This window comes from Microtus ochrogaster, chromosome 10 (genome assembly GCF_000317375.1).
Source record: "Microtus ochrogaster isolate Prairie Vole_2 chromosome 10, MicOch1.0, whole genome shotgun sequence".
Lineage (NCBI taxonomy): Eukaryota > Metazoa > Chordata > Mammalia > Rodentia > Cricetidae > Microtus > Microtus ochrogaster.
In genome coordinates, this window is record NC_022016.1 from 71957526 (window position 1) to 71978949 (window position 21424).

The window sequence follows — 21424 nt, forward strand, 5'->3', positions numbered from 1 at the left end:
GCAAGAAGATTCCCACGGCCTGCTTTGTGACTGAGGAACTGTGGTCTAGAGGATGTGCCTGGGACCCAGGGCCCCAGGCAGACCCTAGAACAACATAGGCTATGACGTTTGGCTTGTAGGGGAAGTCTCTGTTCTCGCCACTATTGACCCCCCAACCCCAGTCGAGTTCAGACTCTGCTCATACCTGTATGACATCAGAATGCAGCCTGTCTGCTAGGACATGGATGCAGCCCAGAGAGGCTGAGCCTCTAGTGTCCCGTTCTCTCACAGAGCCACTCCCACCATCCCAACAGAACTATGACGTAACGGCCCAGAGCTGGATTCTTACTGCTGTAACTGAAGCCTAGCAAATCTGCTCTGGACAATGCCACTCCTTAATCCTCCATGTGCACAGTCCTGGCTGTCACCCAGAGCATCCTATCTGTGGAGGAGGGAGGAGTTCTACATCCCCTTCCTCCTGCATCCAGAGAAGCTATTCATCAGGTACCAGTTACTGAGAGCATTATTGGCCAGCTACCTTATAGGAGCACTTGGGGTTTAAGTGGGTGTAAAGCAGCAGTTTGCTCTACTCCTGGGAGTTTATCCTTGGGATTAACACTAGGCCATGCCTAGTTAGGAACAGATGTTAGGAACAGATCTAGCTATGGGTGCCAGTGTGTGTGTGTGTGTGTGTGTGTGTGTATCTCTGTGTATGTGTGTATGTTACCTGTAGTGAAACATTCCATCTGTCATCCCTTATAATCATGAGGTCCCAAGGCCCAGGGAGTTTGTCCTGCTATAACACACTCCTGCCAAGTGCACCGAACACGTTGAGAGGTCCTTCGTTTCCAGATGATTGTGTTTCATTATTTGCAACTTGCTGAGAAGAATGTTGACATTTCAGCTCCCAGTGGTTTTTCTGTAAGAAGCACAGAAACATAAAGGATCGATTCTGCATTTGGCCACCTGCCCAGGGAAGAGACAGAGAAGTACAAAATTCCTTTTAGCCTTGAAAAAAGGCCCACTTGCACCTATTAGACCGTATGAGAACTGGGAGAAAAGATTGCCTTTGTTAGACTGAAGCCGGTGCATCACCCGTTAGAGAATTTCCTCCTGCATTGCAGAGGTTCTGGGCAGTGTGTGAATATGAGGGGCCCACCATCTATGCACTGCCAGACCATTGCTACATTTCAGCTTAGAGTCAGCATAAGGCCCCTTTACATACATAGCTAGAGATTGGTTCCTCTGTTTTGTAACTATAAAATGTAGGTTCAGAGAAGTTAAAGTATTTCTTCTACACTCTGTCCTAGAACTCAGAACTAGACCTTCAGAAGCCTCGTGGTTAACATGTAATAGTTTAGCACTCGCTTGTATTATATTCTGTTTGGGGGATAATCTGTCTTTTTTTTTTTTCATCTTGATTTCATTCTTCTACCTCTGAGATACTCCCTGGTAGCCATACGTCTTTGGCTTTTAAAGAAGTTAACTTTCAGAATCCTTGGGTAGAAGAGTAATGATTGAAACTATGGGGCCATGAGTCCCAAAGATAGAGCCTGGAAAGCCAAGAACAGAACCATAAGTGTGTGAGAAACAGAACTTATATTTGGGGAAATAGAGCTATTGTGAAGTCCTATGTCCAGAATAGGAGTATAATCAAGTATTGTAAGTTGGAGAAGATTTTCAATAGCCAAAGTAAAGATAATCACACAATTTCATAAGCAAGGCCCCTCCTTGTACCTCTGGCTATACTGAAAGGTCTTCTCCACCCTCAGTTGTTCCCCAAGTGAATTCTGGGAGAGTAGTATGCTGAGAACAGCCCAAAGCACTGTAACCTCCTAGAGCTGTGAAGTCAATATTATTTTAGATTTGCCTATGCCCGAAGCCAAGTGCCACTATTGCTGGGAGCTGAGCCTAATCTTAAACAATGATGCAGGAATGGAGACTTTGAGACTCTTAGCGATAGGTGACTAGCAGCCCATGTGGAAATCTGTGAAATGACTTTAAAAACTAATTTAAAAAGTCTAACTTTGAAAAGTAAATGAGTTTACTCATTACTTGAGTCACATGAACCCTGGTGTGGGTAGTACAGACTCATTTAATGGGCATCTGATGAGCACCTGCTGCCCCACCAGTAGGGACAGGAAGATGTCCTAAGTACTAGGGCTAGATAGAGAACAAAGTAACGTCTCTACCTTCCATGAGGTTTACCTTCTTGTGGGTTCATGTATGTAGCTTCAGTTTATAAACTATCTGGGCAGGAGGGGATAATGATTGTACTTAGTATGTGTTTTACCCCAAAGTACAAGAATGACAAGGGAAGGATAATGGAGAATATAAATGTTTCTGAGTAACAGTTATAAGTGTCAGGCATAAATTATTATAATCATGTTTTGCCAAGAAAGGTGGGGGGAATGAAGGGGATAAGGTGGGGTCTAGCCTACCTTTGCTTCATTCCAATGTCTAGAATTTATTTATAAAAAGATATTTCCTAGGCGGGCGATGGTTAATCCCAGCACTCGGGAGGCAGAGGCAGGTGGATCTCTGCGAGTTCGAGACCAGCCTGGTCTACAGAGCTAGTTCCAGGACAGGTTCCAAAGCCACAGAGAAACCCTGTCTCGAAAAACCAAAAAAAATAAAAAGATATTTCCTGAAGTATAAAAACATAATTTTTGAGACATTGCTGAGTAACTTACTTTATGTAAAATATTAAATCCATATTCAATATAAAAGCCCAACACAGCTGTTCCTATGAGTTTCATATTGTTTCCATTTCAAGTAGTCTATCCTAACTCTGAGCCATGTATTGCAGCACAAAGTAGACATTCCCTATTGGATTGCTAGGTACATCTTACTCCATGATAAACCAGCCAAGACCACTATTACTCCAAAACATAAAGCAGATGGGAGAATATGATGGAGAGACCCATATAAGGGCCAAGGAAGGATTTGTGTGATTGGTGGTTCCAGCTGATGCTGTCTGACATGCCTCTGGACCAGAGGGAATTTTCAAATGGAAACACTAAAGTAAAAACCACGTTCTTCCTTTCCACAGGGTGTTGTTGCTGGCGCTCGTTCCAAAGGAGAACACAAACAGAAAATCTTTTTAACCATCTCCTTTGGAGGCATCAAAATCTTTGATGAGAAGACGGGGGTAAGTGAAAGAGTCACATGGCGATATGACATTGAGTCCGTTGACAGATGAGCCGCTACAAGCCTCGTCTGTCTGGGCAGGAATATCAAACAAGCATAAACACACATAAAGCCACTGACAAACCTGATCACCTATGATCGTCCATCAAAAGGCAAGCCTCTCGCGTGACACGACCACAGCGTTAGTGCACCATGCTCCCTCTGCTGTAATTGTTGTCTAAGTGTGATGCTGTCCTGGCCATCTAAGGGGAGATTGATAGCTCCGAAGAGCAGTGGTCACGTGGCAGTTTGCGTTAAATTTGTGTATGCATTGGTGTCGTCAGTGCCCCACACGTGAGGGAGGCACACGTTGGTTTTGGACTTGGTCAAAACCTCAGACTCTCCAGTTTGACTTGTCCCAGCTTGCAGTTGCTGTTAATGAATGAATAAATAGAGTTCTTAATCTAAAAAGAAAAAAAATAGGAAAGTAAGAAGAGATAGAAAGAAACCGTCATTCTCTAACCAGGAACAGTGAAGACTAGCAAGTTTATTGAACCAACCCAAGAAAGGGCTTTGTGTTATCATCCAACTCACAACTGCACCAGACTCCCAGGCTCATCCCTGGAGCTCACACACCACTGTTCGTCTTGGTCATTGAGGGTGAGGAACAACAGATAAGCTTTCTGTGACCTCATGCCTGAGAAAGCCAGAATGGTTTTTATTTTTTTTCTCGTTTTATTCATTCAGTGTTTCACAGCTCAGGAAGCATCTCCATATGCATCACCTCCTTTGAACTTTGCAAAGATAACACACCAGGCAATTTATAAGCAATACTCCAACCGGCCATATGATTTGACCTCGATCATGTTGTGTTATTATTGTCTCTTGCTTGTTCCGACTAGCAACGCAAGGCTGGAAAGATGATAATTTAGGCGTTAAAATGTGTTTTATTAAAGAAAAAAAACTGTAGTGGAGTTACTTCTAAATAAAGTGAAGTAGAAGGGATCTTGGTCGTAAACGTAGTCACAGCCACCAGAGGGTGGGAGTGGCCCAGTTAGCCAATGCATAAACAAAATGTGGTTACGTCTCGAGTGGGATGCTCGGGAGCCTACACGTGCCAGGAGAGTCTGCAAGTGCCGCAGTCTGGGTGGGCCTTGAAGAAAACACGCTGAATGGAATAAGCTAGACACAAAATGAAAAAGTGCTGAGTGATTCCACGTGTGTGAGGAATCTAGAATATTCAAAATCCTGGAGTCCTAGATGTGCTGATGTCTGAAGACATCTTAGGGCTTAGGAAGAATGAAGATGGGAAGTGTTTTGTAAGAGCACGGGACTTGGCTTGAAAGTGATCTAGACAGCAGGTGATAGTGATTTGGGGGTGGGAGGAAAACGTGAATGAGAGGTAGAGAGATGGCTCAGCAGACAGGAGTACATACTGCTCTTGCAGGGACCAGAGTTCAGGTCCCAGCACCCATGTGCTAAGGGGGTGCCTGTCACTTCATCTCACAGGGACCTGGCACCCTCTTCTGGCCTCCATAAGCACTGCACACATAAGAATATACGTGCATTGCACGCGCATACACGTAAATAAATATAAAACTTTAAAAAAATATGAATGTACTTAATGGCACTGGACCATATACGTTAAAAGAGTTCGTGTAAATTTTGTAATATATATTTTAACGCAATAAAAATAACTAGTAATAAAAGCATGCACTTATCCAGTGCCTCCTACATTTTATGTGCTTTATTCAGTTTCATTGTGATGAACATACAGTAATTCTAACTGCTCTTTTCAGATACTGTAGTAAAGCAATGGAGACAAGCTAACTTTATACAGAAGAGAGGCTTATTTAGCGACAGTATTGAAGCTTAAAGTCAGACCTATGGCATTAGCTTGGCTGTGGGGAAGGCCCTCTAGTGTAGAGTGTCCTGGCAGGGTGAGGATGCATGAAAGCCAGAGATCACACCTGGAAACAGGGAGGCAACAGGACACTGGCATCCCACAGCTCCTTCTGAGGGCATAGCCACAGTCAAAGAAAGGACTACTTAGGAGTCTCTACCCCGTAAAGATCCGCACCGTTTCTGACATTGCCATCCTAAAGACTAACCCTTAACACCTGAACCTTGGAGAACACAAGGGTGCAAACAATAGCCAAACCCAAGCACTACTTCATCCGGTGTGTATCCTGTCCCAGGCATATTCAACCTTCTGTAAGTTCCAGGTTATAGAACCATCCTAACTATCCAAGAACTGGGTGACGTCATCGTCCCTGTTTTACCACTGAAGATGTCAAGAACAGAACACTGGGCACAACCTTCAGAAAATGAGGGGTGGCTGGGACCGATTAGGGCTCCTGTATTTTGAGTTTTTTTCTTTTTATTTTTTAATTAATTTATTTATTTAAGATTTCTGCCTCCTCCCCTCCACCGCCTCCTATGAGCTCCTGTATTTTGGCAAACGTTTGCTTGGCTGGGGTGCCTGTCACCTTTTAGGCTTACTGGCTGTCCTAATTTTGCCTGCTTGCTTGTTTGTTTCTGTTTTTTGTTTTTTGAATTAGTTAGCGAGCTATGTCTTTACGGTCAAGAGAGGCTCCAGAAAAAAGCAAACAAAGAAAACTTGACTACATTAACAAGTCATAGAAAGGAAGCAGGGCACAGCACACAGGGCCCACATGGGGAAGACACGAGGGCAGCAGAAGACCAGAAGGTAGCAGTGGACAGGTCTCTTCGGCCTCAGACCATGGTCTTGACAGGAATCCTCTCAGGAAAGGCAGTGTAGGGCGAGGGGACAGTTTGGAGCTGCCTATTATGATTCATTTCCTCTAAGCCATAGCTTGGTGGCTCTGGAGTGGTCAAAGCAGCGCCCATTTTCTTCAGTGGAATAAGAATTGGAGAGAATGCTTGGCTCTGGATTGAAGTGTTCATCTAAACTGTTCTATTACCAATGAAAGTTCAGGAGTCAAATATTGGGCTGAAAACCTGATAGATCAAGAAAGCAATGGAGGAAGGATCAGCTGACCCTCTCCACACATTTTACACATTTTAGCTTAAAAACCCTGGGACTCTCTCTGAGCCCCACCCTGTTCCTTCCTGTGTTCTCTCCATCATGTATTGGGTCCTCCAAAATCTCTATGGCTAATTGCAGTCAGCTTGTGGTTGACTCCGCCTCCTAGTTCAAGGTTAACTTTATTATCAGTCTTGGAGTGTCACAGCGTGATCGAATATCCCACAACACTGGATTGGTCAGTTTGTCCGACAGTCCATAGCATAGTCCATGCTGGTCTTTACTGTTTCTAAGAATTGCTAGCCCTGCTAAGGGCAGTGCTTCCCCAGCCAGAAAGGCTTTTGACTATCTCAAAACAGCATGATTTATGGAAAACTTGAAAGTATTTACAAGGTAGTGTTCAGGAGGCAGAGTATAGATTTAACCTCAGGTTGCCCTGAATAGAAAATCAATACAATTAACCTCTATATTATTAGAAAAGATGGGGCTGTCCGCTGACGCCTTTGTGGAAGGGGGTTTAGGTGAAGCCACAGGAGTCAGTAGAAAACAGACGGGAATTCAGCGGGACTAAGAGCCCAGTGTGAGCCTTCACTGCCTTCCTCAAACTGTGGCTTCAGAACTTGAGAGTTTATGTTTTTCTCAGAAAGATTATCCTTTTGGATATCTGTGCTCATTCTGGAATCTCATATTAAAAACAATTGAAAAGATATTGGCAAATCAGTGTCTATCCTGGTGGTCAGGACCAGGTACCAGGGAAGGGACTGGCCGGCTGGAAACTATGCTGACCAAGTTTTCTCAGCACACACTTGGCCTCTGGGATCCTGTAGCCCAGAAGTGGAGAACTTCAGGTATGCACAAACTTCAAGAACACTTCTATCCTTCGGCACTCTAGGGGAGCCAAATAAGTAATCAGAGAAGCATCAGAGATACCTATGCAGTGGTTTAGATGCCCCAGTAGTATGATGTCATCTCTAATTCCTTCCAATTTCCAGCTCTGTCTGCTACCATAACAACCAGGGTGTTCAAAGAGACAGAAGCAGAAGCAGGAGCTTGGGGTATCTGGTAATTTTTCCTTGGTTGGAGACCATATTTGGGGCTTAGCTGCTACTCCTCCCCTATGCCATGTCGCTCCATCAGATAGACGCTACCCAGGTAGCTGTCTGATACCTTAAATGTTTACCAAGGAAGAGGGGTGGTTTACAGTCTTAACTTTTATATATCTCCTCTAGCACCAAACTGTGAAGCAGTATTTGTTTTTATTCTTTGTATAAGAAAGCAGTAAGATAATTTTATGAGCCCCAAAGCAATTGACTTGGTGGGGGAAAAAAATGTCCTATCATTGGTAGAAAATCAGAAAAGGAGACAGAGCTATATGTTTGCTCTCCAGCTTACCTTGCGGCAGTTCTGTGTGGTTACCACTGGGCTTCTGGTGCATCCAGCTTCTGTAGATTTCCCATATTAATACACCATAACATAAGTCCTGGAAAATGGTAAAAGAATTGCAGTTTGTCATTGTTTATTATTGTTATTATTATTATTATATTTACTGATTTATTTTTGTGTGTTTTTGCCTGCATGTATGTCTGGGCACCACATACCTACAAAGGTCAGACAGCAGGTCTCCTGAAACTGCAGTTCCCCATGGTTGGAAACCACTGTGTGGGTGCTGGGACTCGAACCCAGGTCCTCTACGAGGACAACGTGTCCCCTTAATTGTCAACCCTGCTCGGCAGCCCAGGGTTGCATTTGTTTAAATCTGATGTGCAAATGATAGAACTCCAAAAAGCTGTCCAACCGAAGCAGTCAACTTGTCCTGCGTGACCTTAAGAATGAAAATCGGGCTCCTGGCTGGAAGTTTCTAAAAGGCAATTTTAGTATATCGTTAAGAAGGAACCTTTCTTGGCAGGCTGAACTCCTCAATAGTGAAACAGAATGAGCGATTTCGCCATCATTGGGGGCAATAAGACTCCACCCGGTGATAGAATATTGTGAAGGAGTCCGATAAGGCAAGAAATATAAAACCAAGTCGTGTCTGTTAATTTTAAGTTGAATTTTAAGGTTCTGCTTCCCCTGAAAGTAAGAACCATTGTTGTTTTCTGCTCGAAACCTTCCCTGGGAGACTGTGCAGCCTGTGCTGAACCTCTACCCTGGGCTGCAAGGGACTGGCAGTGCAGTGCATGCTAAGATCTTCACGTTGAGGAAATGGAAAGCTAGACTTTGTCATTTAGAATGACAAATCACAGTTGTTGGGTTATTTTTTTTCCTCTGAGTATTTTTGCCCACGTTTGACTGCACTTTTTTTTAAGATGAGAAAAAAAACATTTTCTGAAAAACATGACAATAGCTAGAATTTTCAAAACCTAAAATTGTCAAAAATGTTTTGATCCCAATTAAAAAGACCCTTTGCAGCAATTTACACCCTGTCTTGAATCTCAAAGAACTCCTGATCCCTTCCGTGAATAAATTTTATACTGTTATTATCATGTTGAGGGGGGGATAAATTATTGTTGTAAGCTGTTCATATTCAAGCACCTAAGACATAGCTAATCTATCAGAGGGATCAGTGAGAAGGCAAAGATGCCATCCATTGCCTTTCTGTTATTAGCTCTAGGAACGGGAGCCCATCTAGAGATGGAAGGAGTTGTAGAGCAATGTGTCCATCATTCTCAGGACAGTCTGGGGGCCACTCAGGAGGCTGTCCATCTCCTTTCAGAGGAAGAAACTGAACTCCTAAGAATGTCCCTGACCAAGCGTGTGGACCCTGAGCACTCCTCCATCCCTGAAACCATCACTAACTCTTTCTCTCTGCTTCAGATTTTATTCTCCAGAATCATTATAACTTATGCCATAAAAACCATAAGTAATCTAAGACCCAAAAGATGAGTCTGTCTCTTAGGATGGAGCTTAGTAGTCCACATGAGCTTATCACGATGTTGGGACATCCTCGTGCCAATCACATACGGATTTTACTACGAATGAATCGACAGTTATTCAAATGCTACCTTCCATCTCATTCTGTGAAGTAGTTGCTGTTATTATTGCCATTTTGCAAGTGGACCATTTTAGAGCCAATAGTCTCAGCCACACAGCTAATAAGTAACAAAATCAGGATGTACTATCACGTAGCCTGGTGTAGAAACCCTAATACAACTAACAATAGCATGCCTAATTTTATAGGTGATTTCTTTTAATATGTAAGAGATCAAATTCACGTGACCTCTGTCTGATTGTCACCATCATTTTCCTTCTGGTGTGTCCCGAATGGCGATGAAAGCCGTGGAGATAAAGCTGCGTGGCCTTCCCCACGGTATGTTGTGGGCAGACAGAAGGTTGACAGTCTGACTCTCAGGTGATTAGCCAGTAGCCTCTTGGAAGCCTGTCTGTGCCATGTGTGGCTCTGGTTCCTAGGGATTTAAAGATGAATAAGACATGGTCCTCGCCCCTAAGGCATTCAGAGCATAGTGCGAAAGCAGCCTCACAAAGTGAACTGACAGCTGTCAAGGCGTAGACATCAACCAAGTTGTCTGTGCTCAGGGACTAAAGCCCAGCTTTGCCTAGAATATTCCCGACAGTCCTCGCGGGAAAAGACACACCACTGATTAGGCAGAGAGGGGGTTGATTGAAAAGATGACGTGGAGGCCGCAGGGAAGAGAGAATAGCATCTGTAAGTACACACCTTTCTCAAAGCAGAGGTATGTGTGTTCATTCTCTATGTCCTGCAGGGTGCGTTTATTGGCTGCCTCTATACGCACACAGATAAATAAGGCTCTATCGTCCTGTTCATCTCCGTTGTCTGTGTGGTTCATGGTGACTCTCACAAAGCGGGTTCAGGTAATATTTATTGCTGCAGAAACAAAGTGACAGGGTGATTAAAAACCACAAATGCACACGGAATAAGTAGAGCATAGCAAGGGAGAGGTGGAGAGCGGCCGAGGACTAAACCCTCATGATAGATGGGTAGCGGCGGTTTAAATGCAATGGCTGCACTTGAGTTTCAGGGCTGACTGAGTAACTTCCTCTGAGTAAACAAAGCGTCGCCTTAGTTGTGCTTCATCAAAAATGGGGCCGTTTCCAGTCAGTTCAGACGGAGAGTTTTGAGCATGCTCAGGAAGAGCAGCAGAGGTCAAGGGTGAAGGCTGGTCTCAGGGAGAGAGACTATAAGGAAGGTGAAGGGCTGGGGAGCGGGACACCAAAACCCTCAAAGACAGTGCTATCACTCCTCCGATAAGATTCTACCAAGACAGATGCTGATAGCTGCACTCTAAATGTGACGGTATGGCTCGTGGCTACTGAATCTAGTCTCGTGCTACCCTAACGGTTCTTGTGGTTTGCAGACTACCCCAAAGCTACCATTTACAGCCAAAGTGGATTTCAGAGTCGGCTTGAACAACATGTAAACTATTTTCTTTCTTTTAGCCCCGAGTTCTTCCAACAGACTCAGCTTGTCTCCCTGTGCATGGCTCCTTTTGCAGTCACAGTTCTTGCGGCTGTAATGCAGAAACTGAATTGTTAGGGACTAACGGCTAAACGTCCTTACAGTACTCAGGACAGATGTACACAACAGAAGATATTTTCCTGTGTGATATGGCTTTCAAATGTCTTGCCAGACATTCATGTAGATGAGAAACCTGTCTGTAGTGACTTGAATCTCAAACCTAGTTCAGTTTTACATACCAGCTAGGAATCTTTATGCATGTTCACGATAGGGCGTGTTCCAGATCTGAAGTGGGAGAAAAACGCATACTTTGTTTTGTTACGACCTCAGCAAGACTGTCCATGATTTCAGAAAGCCATCTGTTGCCCTTGTTCATCAGGGTTGTGTCACTCATCCCTGTGCTGCCCATCCTTCATGTCACTGTCCCCACCGTGGCCATTCCTTAGATGGCTCTTGCTGTCATTGTACCGTTGCTTGTCCAGCCCTTCTTTGTTCGTCTACTCTAAACAAAGGAGTGTCAGTGTTCTGAGTTCTGTATTCTCTTGAACCCAAGTTTATTGCCAAGAGCAGAGTATATACATCGTGATTGTGTTATCATACTCTTCGATTGTAGTTGTAACTAGGTACTTATACATAGAAATTCACATTATTTTATGGGCCGGGAACAGAGCTCAATGCTAGAGTGCTTGCCTAGCATGCGGGAAGCCCTAGATTCAACTATTGACACCACAAGAAAAGAACTTCATATTATTTTAAAACCAGAAAATATGTATTATATTTTCTTTATGTTATAAGTATGATATTAAAATATATGTTGTTTTTAAGGAAGAGATTGGGGGCTAAGAAAGGTTGATTAAAGCATATCTTGACCATTTTAACTGGTACATGCGTTTGTTCTTTCATTCCACAACTGTGGAAATGAACCAGCCCGCAAACGAAATCTAGAGGCTAGACACTCAGATATACGAATAACTGAAAACCTGAAGAATTGTGAAGATAAAGGGAGAAAGTGATACAATTAACATCAAAGGTCGGAACAAATGGGCTTTTTCATTTGATAAAAGAGACATAGAAAGATCTAAAGAGATGTAGCTGAGACTTAAAGGAATTAAAGCCATCCTGGAATTAAAGTGAGAGAAACCCAGACACACAGTCTTCACTCCAGTCTTTGAAGTGGGAAGGCCGCGAAGTGTGGGGATAAACATGGGGAGAGGCAGGCCCGGGTTCACAGTCCTCACCAGTGAAGTGCGGTCAGCACCTGCCTAACTCCAGCAACGTGATGCCATGGAGGAACGTAAGCCCTAGATCCACAGTACCTTGGTTCTCTACCCGAGTAGCTGTGTGGATAGCAAGCAATGTTTCAAGATTAGCATTCTAAGTTGTACCAATCAAATATATTTTGTTTGTACAACATGATGTTTTGAAAAGACTTGTATCGTGTAACATGCTCAGAACAAAGACCTACTGTCTGAAGTTTTCAAGCCTACAGACATCGATTATGCCTTACTGAAGGAGCGAGAAAACACATTCTCTACCCTCCACTGTGGGTCAGTATTTGAGCCTGAAAAAACAATGGCCTGACAATAAGCCAGCTGGCAGAACGACAAGCAAAGTAGTTATGTACACATGAACCTCTAGGAAGGTGAGTGTCAAATCAGCCAGTGAGATGCAGAAGCTCCCCTTCTCCTTAGACGGGTGAAACTGGAGACAATTGGAAAGGCCAAGCAAGCAACTGCTGGGGGGGGGGGGGGATGAATGAATCCAAAGTTCAGGCAGAAGCAGGGGACCAAGTTTGACTGAGCTCTGGTTATGGAGTTTGCCTTACAGTCTCTTCTCTGTGGAATGAGCCTGATATTCCTTGGTTGATACGAAACAGAAGGAGCACAGGCCTGCATGGCGCCTTCTTGAAAGATTCCATTCTTGAATAGGAAGGAGAAGCTGGCATCTTCCCATCCCCAAGTACCTTCTGTTGAAACTAATGCACACACCAAGCGACCACGTTTAAGAGTGGAATCCTTAACATCATCATTGTCACCCTGTTGTACACTTCCTCTTAAGATCTTATGCTGCATGGCTAGGTGGAATTTGTGTCCTATGAGCAGCATCTCCCCAACTGTTTTTTTTTTTTTAATTTTTAAAAAGTAGTTTTGACCATGTCATACATTTATGTTAAAAATTTAGTTCTTTTCACCGTTTCCTCATCTCATTCCCCACCCTCTTCCAATGAAACCCTCCCTGTTCAGGAAGGCCCCATCCTACTTTTATGTCTTGTTTTGTGTGTGACCTGATGAGTGTAATTAGTGTTGCTTGCGTGAACATGGGTGGGAGGTTATTTCATGAATCATGAGCCCCTCCACCTCGGAACAAAATGACGTGATCGCCACAGCAACCATTAAGAGGTAGGGCTCTTGCACTGATGATGGAGTACTGGCTGATTCAGCCCTGTTTAGCTCATGGCAGTCGCTGGGAGTTCTTGAGTACAACAGCCATGTCATGATCAGAAGACGTACGTGTGTGTGTGTGTGTGTGTGTGTGTGTGTGTGCGCGCGCGCGCGTGTGCGCGTCCGGCCTCCTTCTCCTCTGTATCTTACATTGTTTCCAAAGCCTCCTCATCCACCATACTCCCTGTATCTTGAAGGCAATCACGATTTTGTTTAACTCACTTTGTCCTTGGAAAGCACGATTAGCTTCTCTTTGATAACTTTGCCCTTTTCAGGCTCCCCAGTTGTTAGAGTACTTGCCTAGCATTCATGAAGTCCCGAATTCAGTTCTCAGCACTCATCCTCAAGGAGGGTGGACGAAGGAGAGCCAGAAGTTGAAGGTCCGTCTTAGATGCATAGTTTGAGGCCAGCCCCTGGTGCACAGCAACCTGTGTCATAAACAAACAAAAGGATATATAATTGTCCAGGCTGAATATTAGATGCCAGAATGGCACTTAAGAAAGAACCTGGTCTTGCAGTGCAGTGAATATAGAAAGCCTGGTTCATACAGTTCAGAATTGACCAGCCTCAGGTGTCAGGGACAGAAGAGCCTTTAAACGCTTAAATTGAGCCTTCTTCCTCATTTACAGAGGAAGAAGCCTAGCACACAAGCAGAAGTGACACCTGAGGCCTCCTCACGAATTATTTGTAGAAGTGTCTGAGAGAACATCTCCACACCAACCTGCTCAAAATCAGCCCCTTCATTCTCCATATCCGGGGCTTCCACAGGCCCCAGAGCTGCCCCGGATGGGTCGAATGTCATGGAAACCAGGTGTCTAAGAAGAAAATCCAGTCTCTTTAGCTTTTCCATGTCTTATTTGAGAATTGTTTTGTAAATATTTGTTTTAGATTATAATGTAATTGTATCATTTCCCCTTCCCGTTGTTATAATATAATCTGCAAGATAATTCAGATATGTTGTTACATATATCTCTGAAAGGTTATTCAGAGAAGCAATAATTGAGTATAGTTCCAGTACTTAGAAGACTATGAATCTTTCAACTGGATTGTTTAATTCAGAAAATAAATATTTTTTTTCCCCAGTGGATCACTCATCGGTCTTGTTCTTTAAAGAGAAAAGGATATAATACTTAATTCAATCCTGTAATAGAATTAGATTATTCCCATTAGACAGATGTGAAAACTGAGGTTGGAGTGATTCAGCAGTTTCCATAAAAGCAAATATCCAGCAACTGTATAAATGAGCTTTAGATCCATGGAGTGCTAGGGCCCATGCTCTTCCCACCTTGGAGGTGCTGTGTCTCCCCTGTTCTGCTGCGCAGGGCCTCTAACAAGCAGGTGGGTGTTCATTGGCTCATGAGGGGAGAAGCAATACTGCCCTTGGACTCATCATAATGCAGATAGACCCTGGCACTGAAGGTTTATGGGATACAAATCATCTCAGAGACCCAGCTTAAAATTACAGTGTAACCGTGGAATGGGTCATCAATCTCAGATGGAAAAAAAAAAGATATCTAGTTCATAGGCCCTCATCTGCTGACTGTTCTGGCCAATTTGTATGTGAAAGGTTGTTCAGATTCTGTCATCCTTCTCCAAAGATGAGCCAGGAAGACCTTTAATAATAGCAGGAAACGGGGCTGGAGAGATAGCTCAGCAGTTAAGAGCACTGGCTATTCTTCCAGAAGACCCAGGTTCAATTCCCAGCACCCACATAACAGCTAACAACTGTCTGTAACTCCAGTTCCAGGATCTGATACCTTCATACCAATGCACATAAAATAAATAAATACCTTTAAAAAAAAGAAGAGCAGGGTAAGAACCAGGTAGAGGCCTCTGTGTCTTCATTTCCAGTGGCTTTGACCATTGATTGGTCTTTTGGCATGACAGACAAAGGAAGTGTTATTTATTCCTGTCTTTTATTGAGTCTACCTGGCCAGACACAGTTCCCTGCAGTTTTCACTGACTCTGACATCATATCTCCGTTGAATGTTATTATGCCCCATTTTACAGAAGAGTTGACAGTGACTTCAAGGCTAAAGATGAGGTCACTCGATCACTGTTACCTTTGTATCCATTTTTTTCATGAAAAGGTATTTATTGAATAGCTACTGTGTTCTCTGAGATGCCCTCAAGGATTTGGATACATTTGGTGAACCAAAGGAGGCTTCCTCTCCTGTGGGGCTTACATCCTAATGTAAGGAGTCTGGCAGGATTCAGTAGACATCGGCAAATCTGCAGTCTCTTAGAAACAGTCAGTTCCACAGAGGGGCAGTAGTAAGGAAGGTCGGACATCCTCCCACCCCTGCATCTCTCTTGTCCTTCCTTGATATGTGGTTTCTATAAAGCACCAATCTTGGTATGTTACAGGAGCGTCCTGTAGCTTTGAGGGTCACCTGTAATGCAGAAAGACATTTCTGAGGTTCTCCTCTGAATCCTGGCAGCCATTCACTTGATAAATCAGAGCTGTCCAGTTGCGCTCCTTTTGTCCCAATGACTGGCTGATTGTTTTATTTGCGGCTTTTGCTTATTTTTCTGTCTCCCTCCATTTATTTTGAATTTTAATTTGAAACTCATTTTCTGTTACCACGTCTTGGTGTTTAACAGGTGCTTGCATGTTCCGGAACGCTTTCCCTGCAAGGGTGACGCTATGATTAGACCCAGTACTGATAGGACGACTGTTTCTGCCGAGCACTGTGCAGGAGTGGGTTCACTGACGAAAGGGTTCATGATGCTGGTTGCAGCAAAAGAATGTATCCTCACAGAGGTAACACTGGAGTCAGACCCTTCTCCTGGAGGGGAGTTCTGTCTGTGGAGATTGCAGGGAGGAGCCTACAGCCAGGTGATCAAGGGCCATCTCGTGAACTGGTGACCACTGGAGCCTGTGGCCTTACGCGATTGAGATTGTGGGGACATCAGGATTTGCTACTAGGAGACATGAGTTTTAACTGTCACTCCACTGCGAGGGCATAGGTTATCATAATGCAACCAGCGGAGTGTTAATTGAGGTGGTGATAATGATGATCACACTTCCCGTTTCCTAGAGCTTCCTGTAAACGCTTTACACGCGTGTCATTTCAAACTTTGAATCCTGGAACCCGTTAGCAGCTTCATGTTCTCCTTTGAAGTATGCGAGAAGTAATTAACTACCCAATCTTCAAAATGATCTTGCAAGATAGATGTATCACCTCCCTTTGAGTGGAAGATGACAGTAAGGTTCAGACGGAGGCCGAGCATTGCCAAGGTGTCTCAGCTAGGATAACGACGTGGTGCCCCGCCCACCACGTTGTTTCGTACGGCTTCAGTTTGCTCACTGTAACAAGAAAACCCAGGTGAGAAAATGGCAAGCACTGATGCTTAGACACCTCTGGAACAGAACTTGCCCATCATTGCCTGGTGTACTTTTTCAACACTTGTGCTGTCGTATACGTGTCTACTTCCAGGATTTACAGTGAGGTTAGTTTAAATATATTTTTTTAGACTTTTCTCTGCTGGTCTACAGAATAGGAACAACCATGCTAATATATAAAACATAATTTCATGCCATATTGTTTTCAGTATGAACTGTAGGAAGAGTTTCAACAAAGCAAACCAAAGTGCTAGACTCTTATTGACCTGGAGGCAGGTCTATGATTCGGGCATTATGTCTCTAGCCTCTTGGTATTTCCCTGGCATCCAGGAGGTGTCTTTGGAATTGTCCTGAATTTCTTGCACAAGCCACGAAGGCTCTATTTCACTTCGCTGTCTAGTCATGTCATAGATCTTAGATCTCTGAATAGACCTCTCAGTGATTATTTCTCAGGCCAGAAAAATGCAGTATCTTGGATGAGACTCACTCTCGTCTGGCTGTGCCTGGCCTTTGCAGGGATCTTTACAAACACGAATATTTTTAAAACCTGCATGTGACACGTTCCATGTCAGGTCTGCTATTCAAGATCTTGCTGCCATCTTTTCTTCAATACCATTCGGCTTGCAGTTCCCTTTCCTCTTCCTCTCCCACGCATGCACATAAATGGGCCTTTTTCTAAGAATCTCCTACGAAGTTATCGGCTGGTTAGCGCTTATAAGTTGTACCATATAATTTGCGATGAAAGAAGTATAGAAAATTATATAAAGTAACAAGAAAGGAAAGACTGAGGAAGAAGCTCACATTTGCTGAGCTCCTCTGTGTTGAGGGCTGTCTTAATAGTGCAGTACAAAGTCCTACAGGATAGGAGCTCTGACTGCAAAAACCCTCCAGCATGTGAGTCTTGCCTCTGCTGCTTGTCCTGCCCTGCCTGGCCACGGAGAGATCTCCTTCAGGGCTATTAAGTCTCAGTTCCAGATTTTTGATGTCCAGCACCCTGGGTCCTGGAGCCTGTGAAAGCATGGTTTGATCAAGGGATGAGAGGGTAAAGTCTGCTCTGTGGAGCTGTAGAGGAGGCGAGAGATGACCAGGAGCAATACACCGTGCGTGCTGTGGAGCAAACTGCGTATGGACGAGTTCTGTCCTCACAACCACACTGTGACTACACACTGACAACAGAAGCCTAATGTTTCCTAGATCAGTCTCAAGCCTGGGGGTTCACAGTCTGTCCTCTGAACCCCTGATCAGATGCAGTGTGCAGCCGTGTCAGCTGTAGGCAGCGACTGTACTTGGCTTCAGCGAAATCTCCCTGTAGGAGTGACCCCAGCACCCTGCCTCCTCTCCAGCTTCCTTTGTTGCAGTGCTCAGAGATTTGCCTTCTAGAATACATTTGACTTCTTAAACTAGTTAGAAAATCGAGAGCTTTTTAAATTGAAAAAAAAAAAAAGTTATCAGGGAAGCACGGCCTAGCTATTTAAATAGCAAATGCTTGCACCTCAAGAGACCGAGGTTTGCATTTTTCATGATGGCTAAGAGATGTGTAGACTATCTGAAAATTGTGCATTTAAAATTTGAGGAAAAGAAAGATGGTGCTGGATTGTCTAAACTCAAGACAGCCCTAACCTCGCTTTTGAGAGGAAGGTAGTTCGTCTTCTACACAAATGGCTCCGACGGGAGTGTCTGAGACCCTGGTACAAAGATGCATCGCCTTGTGACTCAGACTCTGGGCTGTGATGTATTTACCCCTGTGAATAGACACGCACACTCTTTCATGTTTATTTCTGTGCTGTCAAAGTCTACGCCCGTGGTCCCCCCTTAACCACATCCTACAGTACAGCCCCCCCCCCCCGACACACACTTAAAACCTTCTTCAGGTACTACTGTCATTAACCAAAACAAAACTCTTAGGTTCACACATCACTACAATCTCATTGTTTCTCACAGCTGATGCTCACACTGGCCTTACAAGGTGCACATTACAGGTGCCGTTTTATTCATGATGGAGCTGAAGCTTAGAGAGGTGAATTGCTGGTCCAGAGACACACGATTGTAACTGATGGAGCATCGTTCTTGCTTACATCCAATGTCTTCTCGTCTCTGACAAAGATATACTTACTGTAGAAAAGTTATGAAGTGTAAGAATGGCATAAGCAAGGAGATGAAAATTGTCTGAAATCCCCCCACCTAGACAGAAATGCAGTTAATAGTTTGCATGAATATCATCTTAAGGTGTGATTATAATTAATTATACATTGTTACGTATCTGCAAGTTTCCATATTGAATGTTTCTCATTTCTATAGTTTTTTTTTTCAGCCATGGGAGCATCATAGCATATGAGACACTCATAATTATTGTAATTTAAAACACACCATATTGTCAGCCCAGGCAGGTTGTATCTATATCTTTGAACACATCTTTTTCTATATCTGATTACTTCCCTCAATTAAAATCTGAAATTAGTGGTTTGGCATGTATGTGTTTTTCAATACTTTAGATTTTATTTCTTTGGTCAATTTTTATTCTGAAAAGTTGTTCTACCAGATGTCTGTTTCACTATGTTTTTCTCCACCTGGAATATAAAAATAACTTTTTAAGCATTTTGTTTTTTATATTTTTGAGATAGGGTTTCTCTGTGTAGCTCTTGCCGTCCTAGAACTCCCTTTGTAGACCAGGTTGGCCTTGAACTCAAGTAGCCTTGCCTGCCTCTGCCATCTCATCTGAGCGCTAGGACAACACCCCACAACTTTTAACCCTTTTGATATTATAGTTGACTTTAAATATCTCTGACTTAACTTCAGTACATGATTATAAATATTATACCTCAATAACACACTTCTTCAGGCAGTAAGATTAGTTTTTATGTACATATTTTTCTTTTACATAATTCTGTGTCATCTTGAGGGAATCATTTCATCTCTGTGAGTCTGTTTCTCCATCATGAGCTGGAGAGAGACCTCGAGTTCTTTGGATATAGTAATACAGAAAGGGGGGTTCATGGAGTACTTCTTCATGTGTAATGAAATACTCTCTGGCAATGGGTCTTCTTTTTACTGTGATGGAAGCAGAAAGGTGGTACAATACAAACAGATGAATGAACTTCCCTCCAGAGTCCATATATATATATATATATATATATATATATATATAATTTCTGTGAATAGGCTTCCAGGAGCACAGGGCATAGCCTGGATTGGGACAGACTCACAGGCAGTGGGATATCAGCACTGTCCCCATGGTCCTTATAATTGCTTTTGTCTGCCCAGTGCATCTCAGTGGCTGTCACACGGATGAAGGCATCCAAAGACTTGGGTGAATTTAAAACCCCATGAGACCATTTCTGTAACTTCTGAGTACTTTATACACACATCTTTCGCCTTAGTGTCTTTTCATGAACTCATTGGAAGGACATCATTGGGAAAATTAGAGTTCAGTATTACACCAGGCATATATCTCACTCTGAGTCCCATAAGCACTTTGAAAATGATGTTTGCTTTATTGTCGTGCATCTGTCTTTAAAGATGGGATTTTTTTCTATCAAACCTTTACTGGGTTCCTACTGTGCATCAGGCACTGGGAGGGGGGAAGATGAATTCCACACCCCCTTCCACAGCAGTGCAGATGGACCCTTCCAGTCACCCCGTCAACAGCTGATTACCCCGTGGTGCAGTTAGCCACATCATGGGATAGCAGCCCCACCTCAGGCACACATGTGTGTGGTTCCTCCTGGTGACCTAACAGGAAAAGCAGAGAGAGGATTTCTGGTGAAATAAGCCAGTAGGTGATATTTCATCAATCTGAGCGAGCAAGGCTGGTGTGTTGGAGGACACAATGTAAGGATGATATGCAGAGAACAGACTCACAGCACCATAAGTACCCCCTCGGCTCTTTTCCTTTGCCTAGAAGAGTCTCTTCCCAACCCAGTTGCCCTACCCAATCTCCTTATTCCTTCCTTTATCTGACTGATATCAAATAATTAGCAATAGGTCTTTCAGCTCAAGCCCTATTTCCTAAAGAATTCTTCCATGCCCACTCACCTAGGATAGATATATCCCTTCTATGCTCTTGCATTCACAGCTGCTACATCTGTAGGACTTACTGTGTTTCACAAAGAATGGATATAACCTAAGTAACCACCAATGGACAAATAAGCAAAATATGTGTATTGTGTATGTATATGTACATAGACATGGGTACACAGAATGGAATACAGCTTTAAAAGGGAAAGGTGGCACACCCTTCAATGAGATGAACCGTGAAAACATTTTTCTAGTTACAGAAGGCAGTCAGTAAAAGACAGAGATTGTATGATTCATCTTTTTTTTATTTTTAATTTTTTTTAAATTTTATTTATTTATTGAGGATTTCTGCCTCCTCCCCGCCACCGCCTCCCATTTCCCTCCTCCTCCCCTGATCAAGTCCCTCTCCCTCATCAGCTTGAAGGGCCATCAGGGTTCCCTGACCTGTGGGAAGTCCAAGGACCGCCCACCTCCATCCAGGTTTAGTAAGTTGAGCATCCAAACTGCCCAGGCCCCCCCAAAGCCAGCACGTGCAGTAGGATCAAAAACCCATTGCCATTGTTCTTGAGTTCTCAGTAGTCCTCATTGTCCGCTATGTTTGCATCTAGTGGGCATGTGGTTTCAGTTTGGGAAGCTGGCAATGTTCTGTGTGGGGGTGGGGCTGATGTTTGCACACAGTATAAATATATCTGAGGCCACTGAACTAAGTATCTCAGACAGCAGAAATTATATTTCATGTTGCATAGATATGTTACAGTTGGATGCTGCACGACAGTGTCTCTTTCTGCAGTGTCAGTTCCTGCACGTCAAGGATGATGGTTTCCGTCAGTGTCTGCGCAGTATTGGGCTGTGTACCTTACAGGAAGAAGGTGCTTCCTTCAGGAAACCTGTTCATAATGCGTGTGAATGCAAAAGTTGTTACCTTGTCACCTTTGCCACGTCGGTGATGTAGCCTCATTGACAGGTAAAGAAATTCAAGCGTTAGAGATGACCTTGCAGAACTCACCTGGGTGATAAATGTTCAAGTCGGGATTGGAAGCCAGGTGGTGTCAGCTCCAATCCAAAAACATTCC

At 43.6% G+C, this 21424-nt stretch overlaps 1 protein-coding gene across 7 annotated transcripts in view; it reads left to right on the forward strand.

Moving 5' to 3' along the window:
- Window positions 1-21424, forward strand: part of Dab1 (DAB1, reelin adaptor protein) — a 1103453-nt gene that overhangs the window by 980614 nt on the left and 101415 nt on the right. For all 7 annotated transcript variants that reach the window (XM_026782357.1, XM_026782360.1, XM_026782361.1 and 4 more), the window contains one exon: window positions 3032-3130. In XM_026782357.1, the coding sequence (XP_026638158.1) occupies window positions 3032-3130 (99 nt within the window). The remainder of the gene's footprint in view (window positions 1-3031; window positions 3131-21424) is intronic.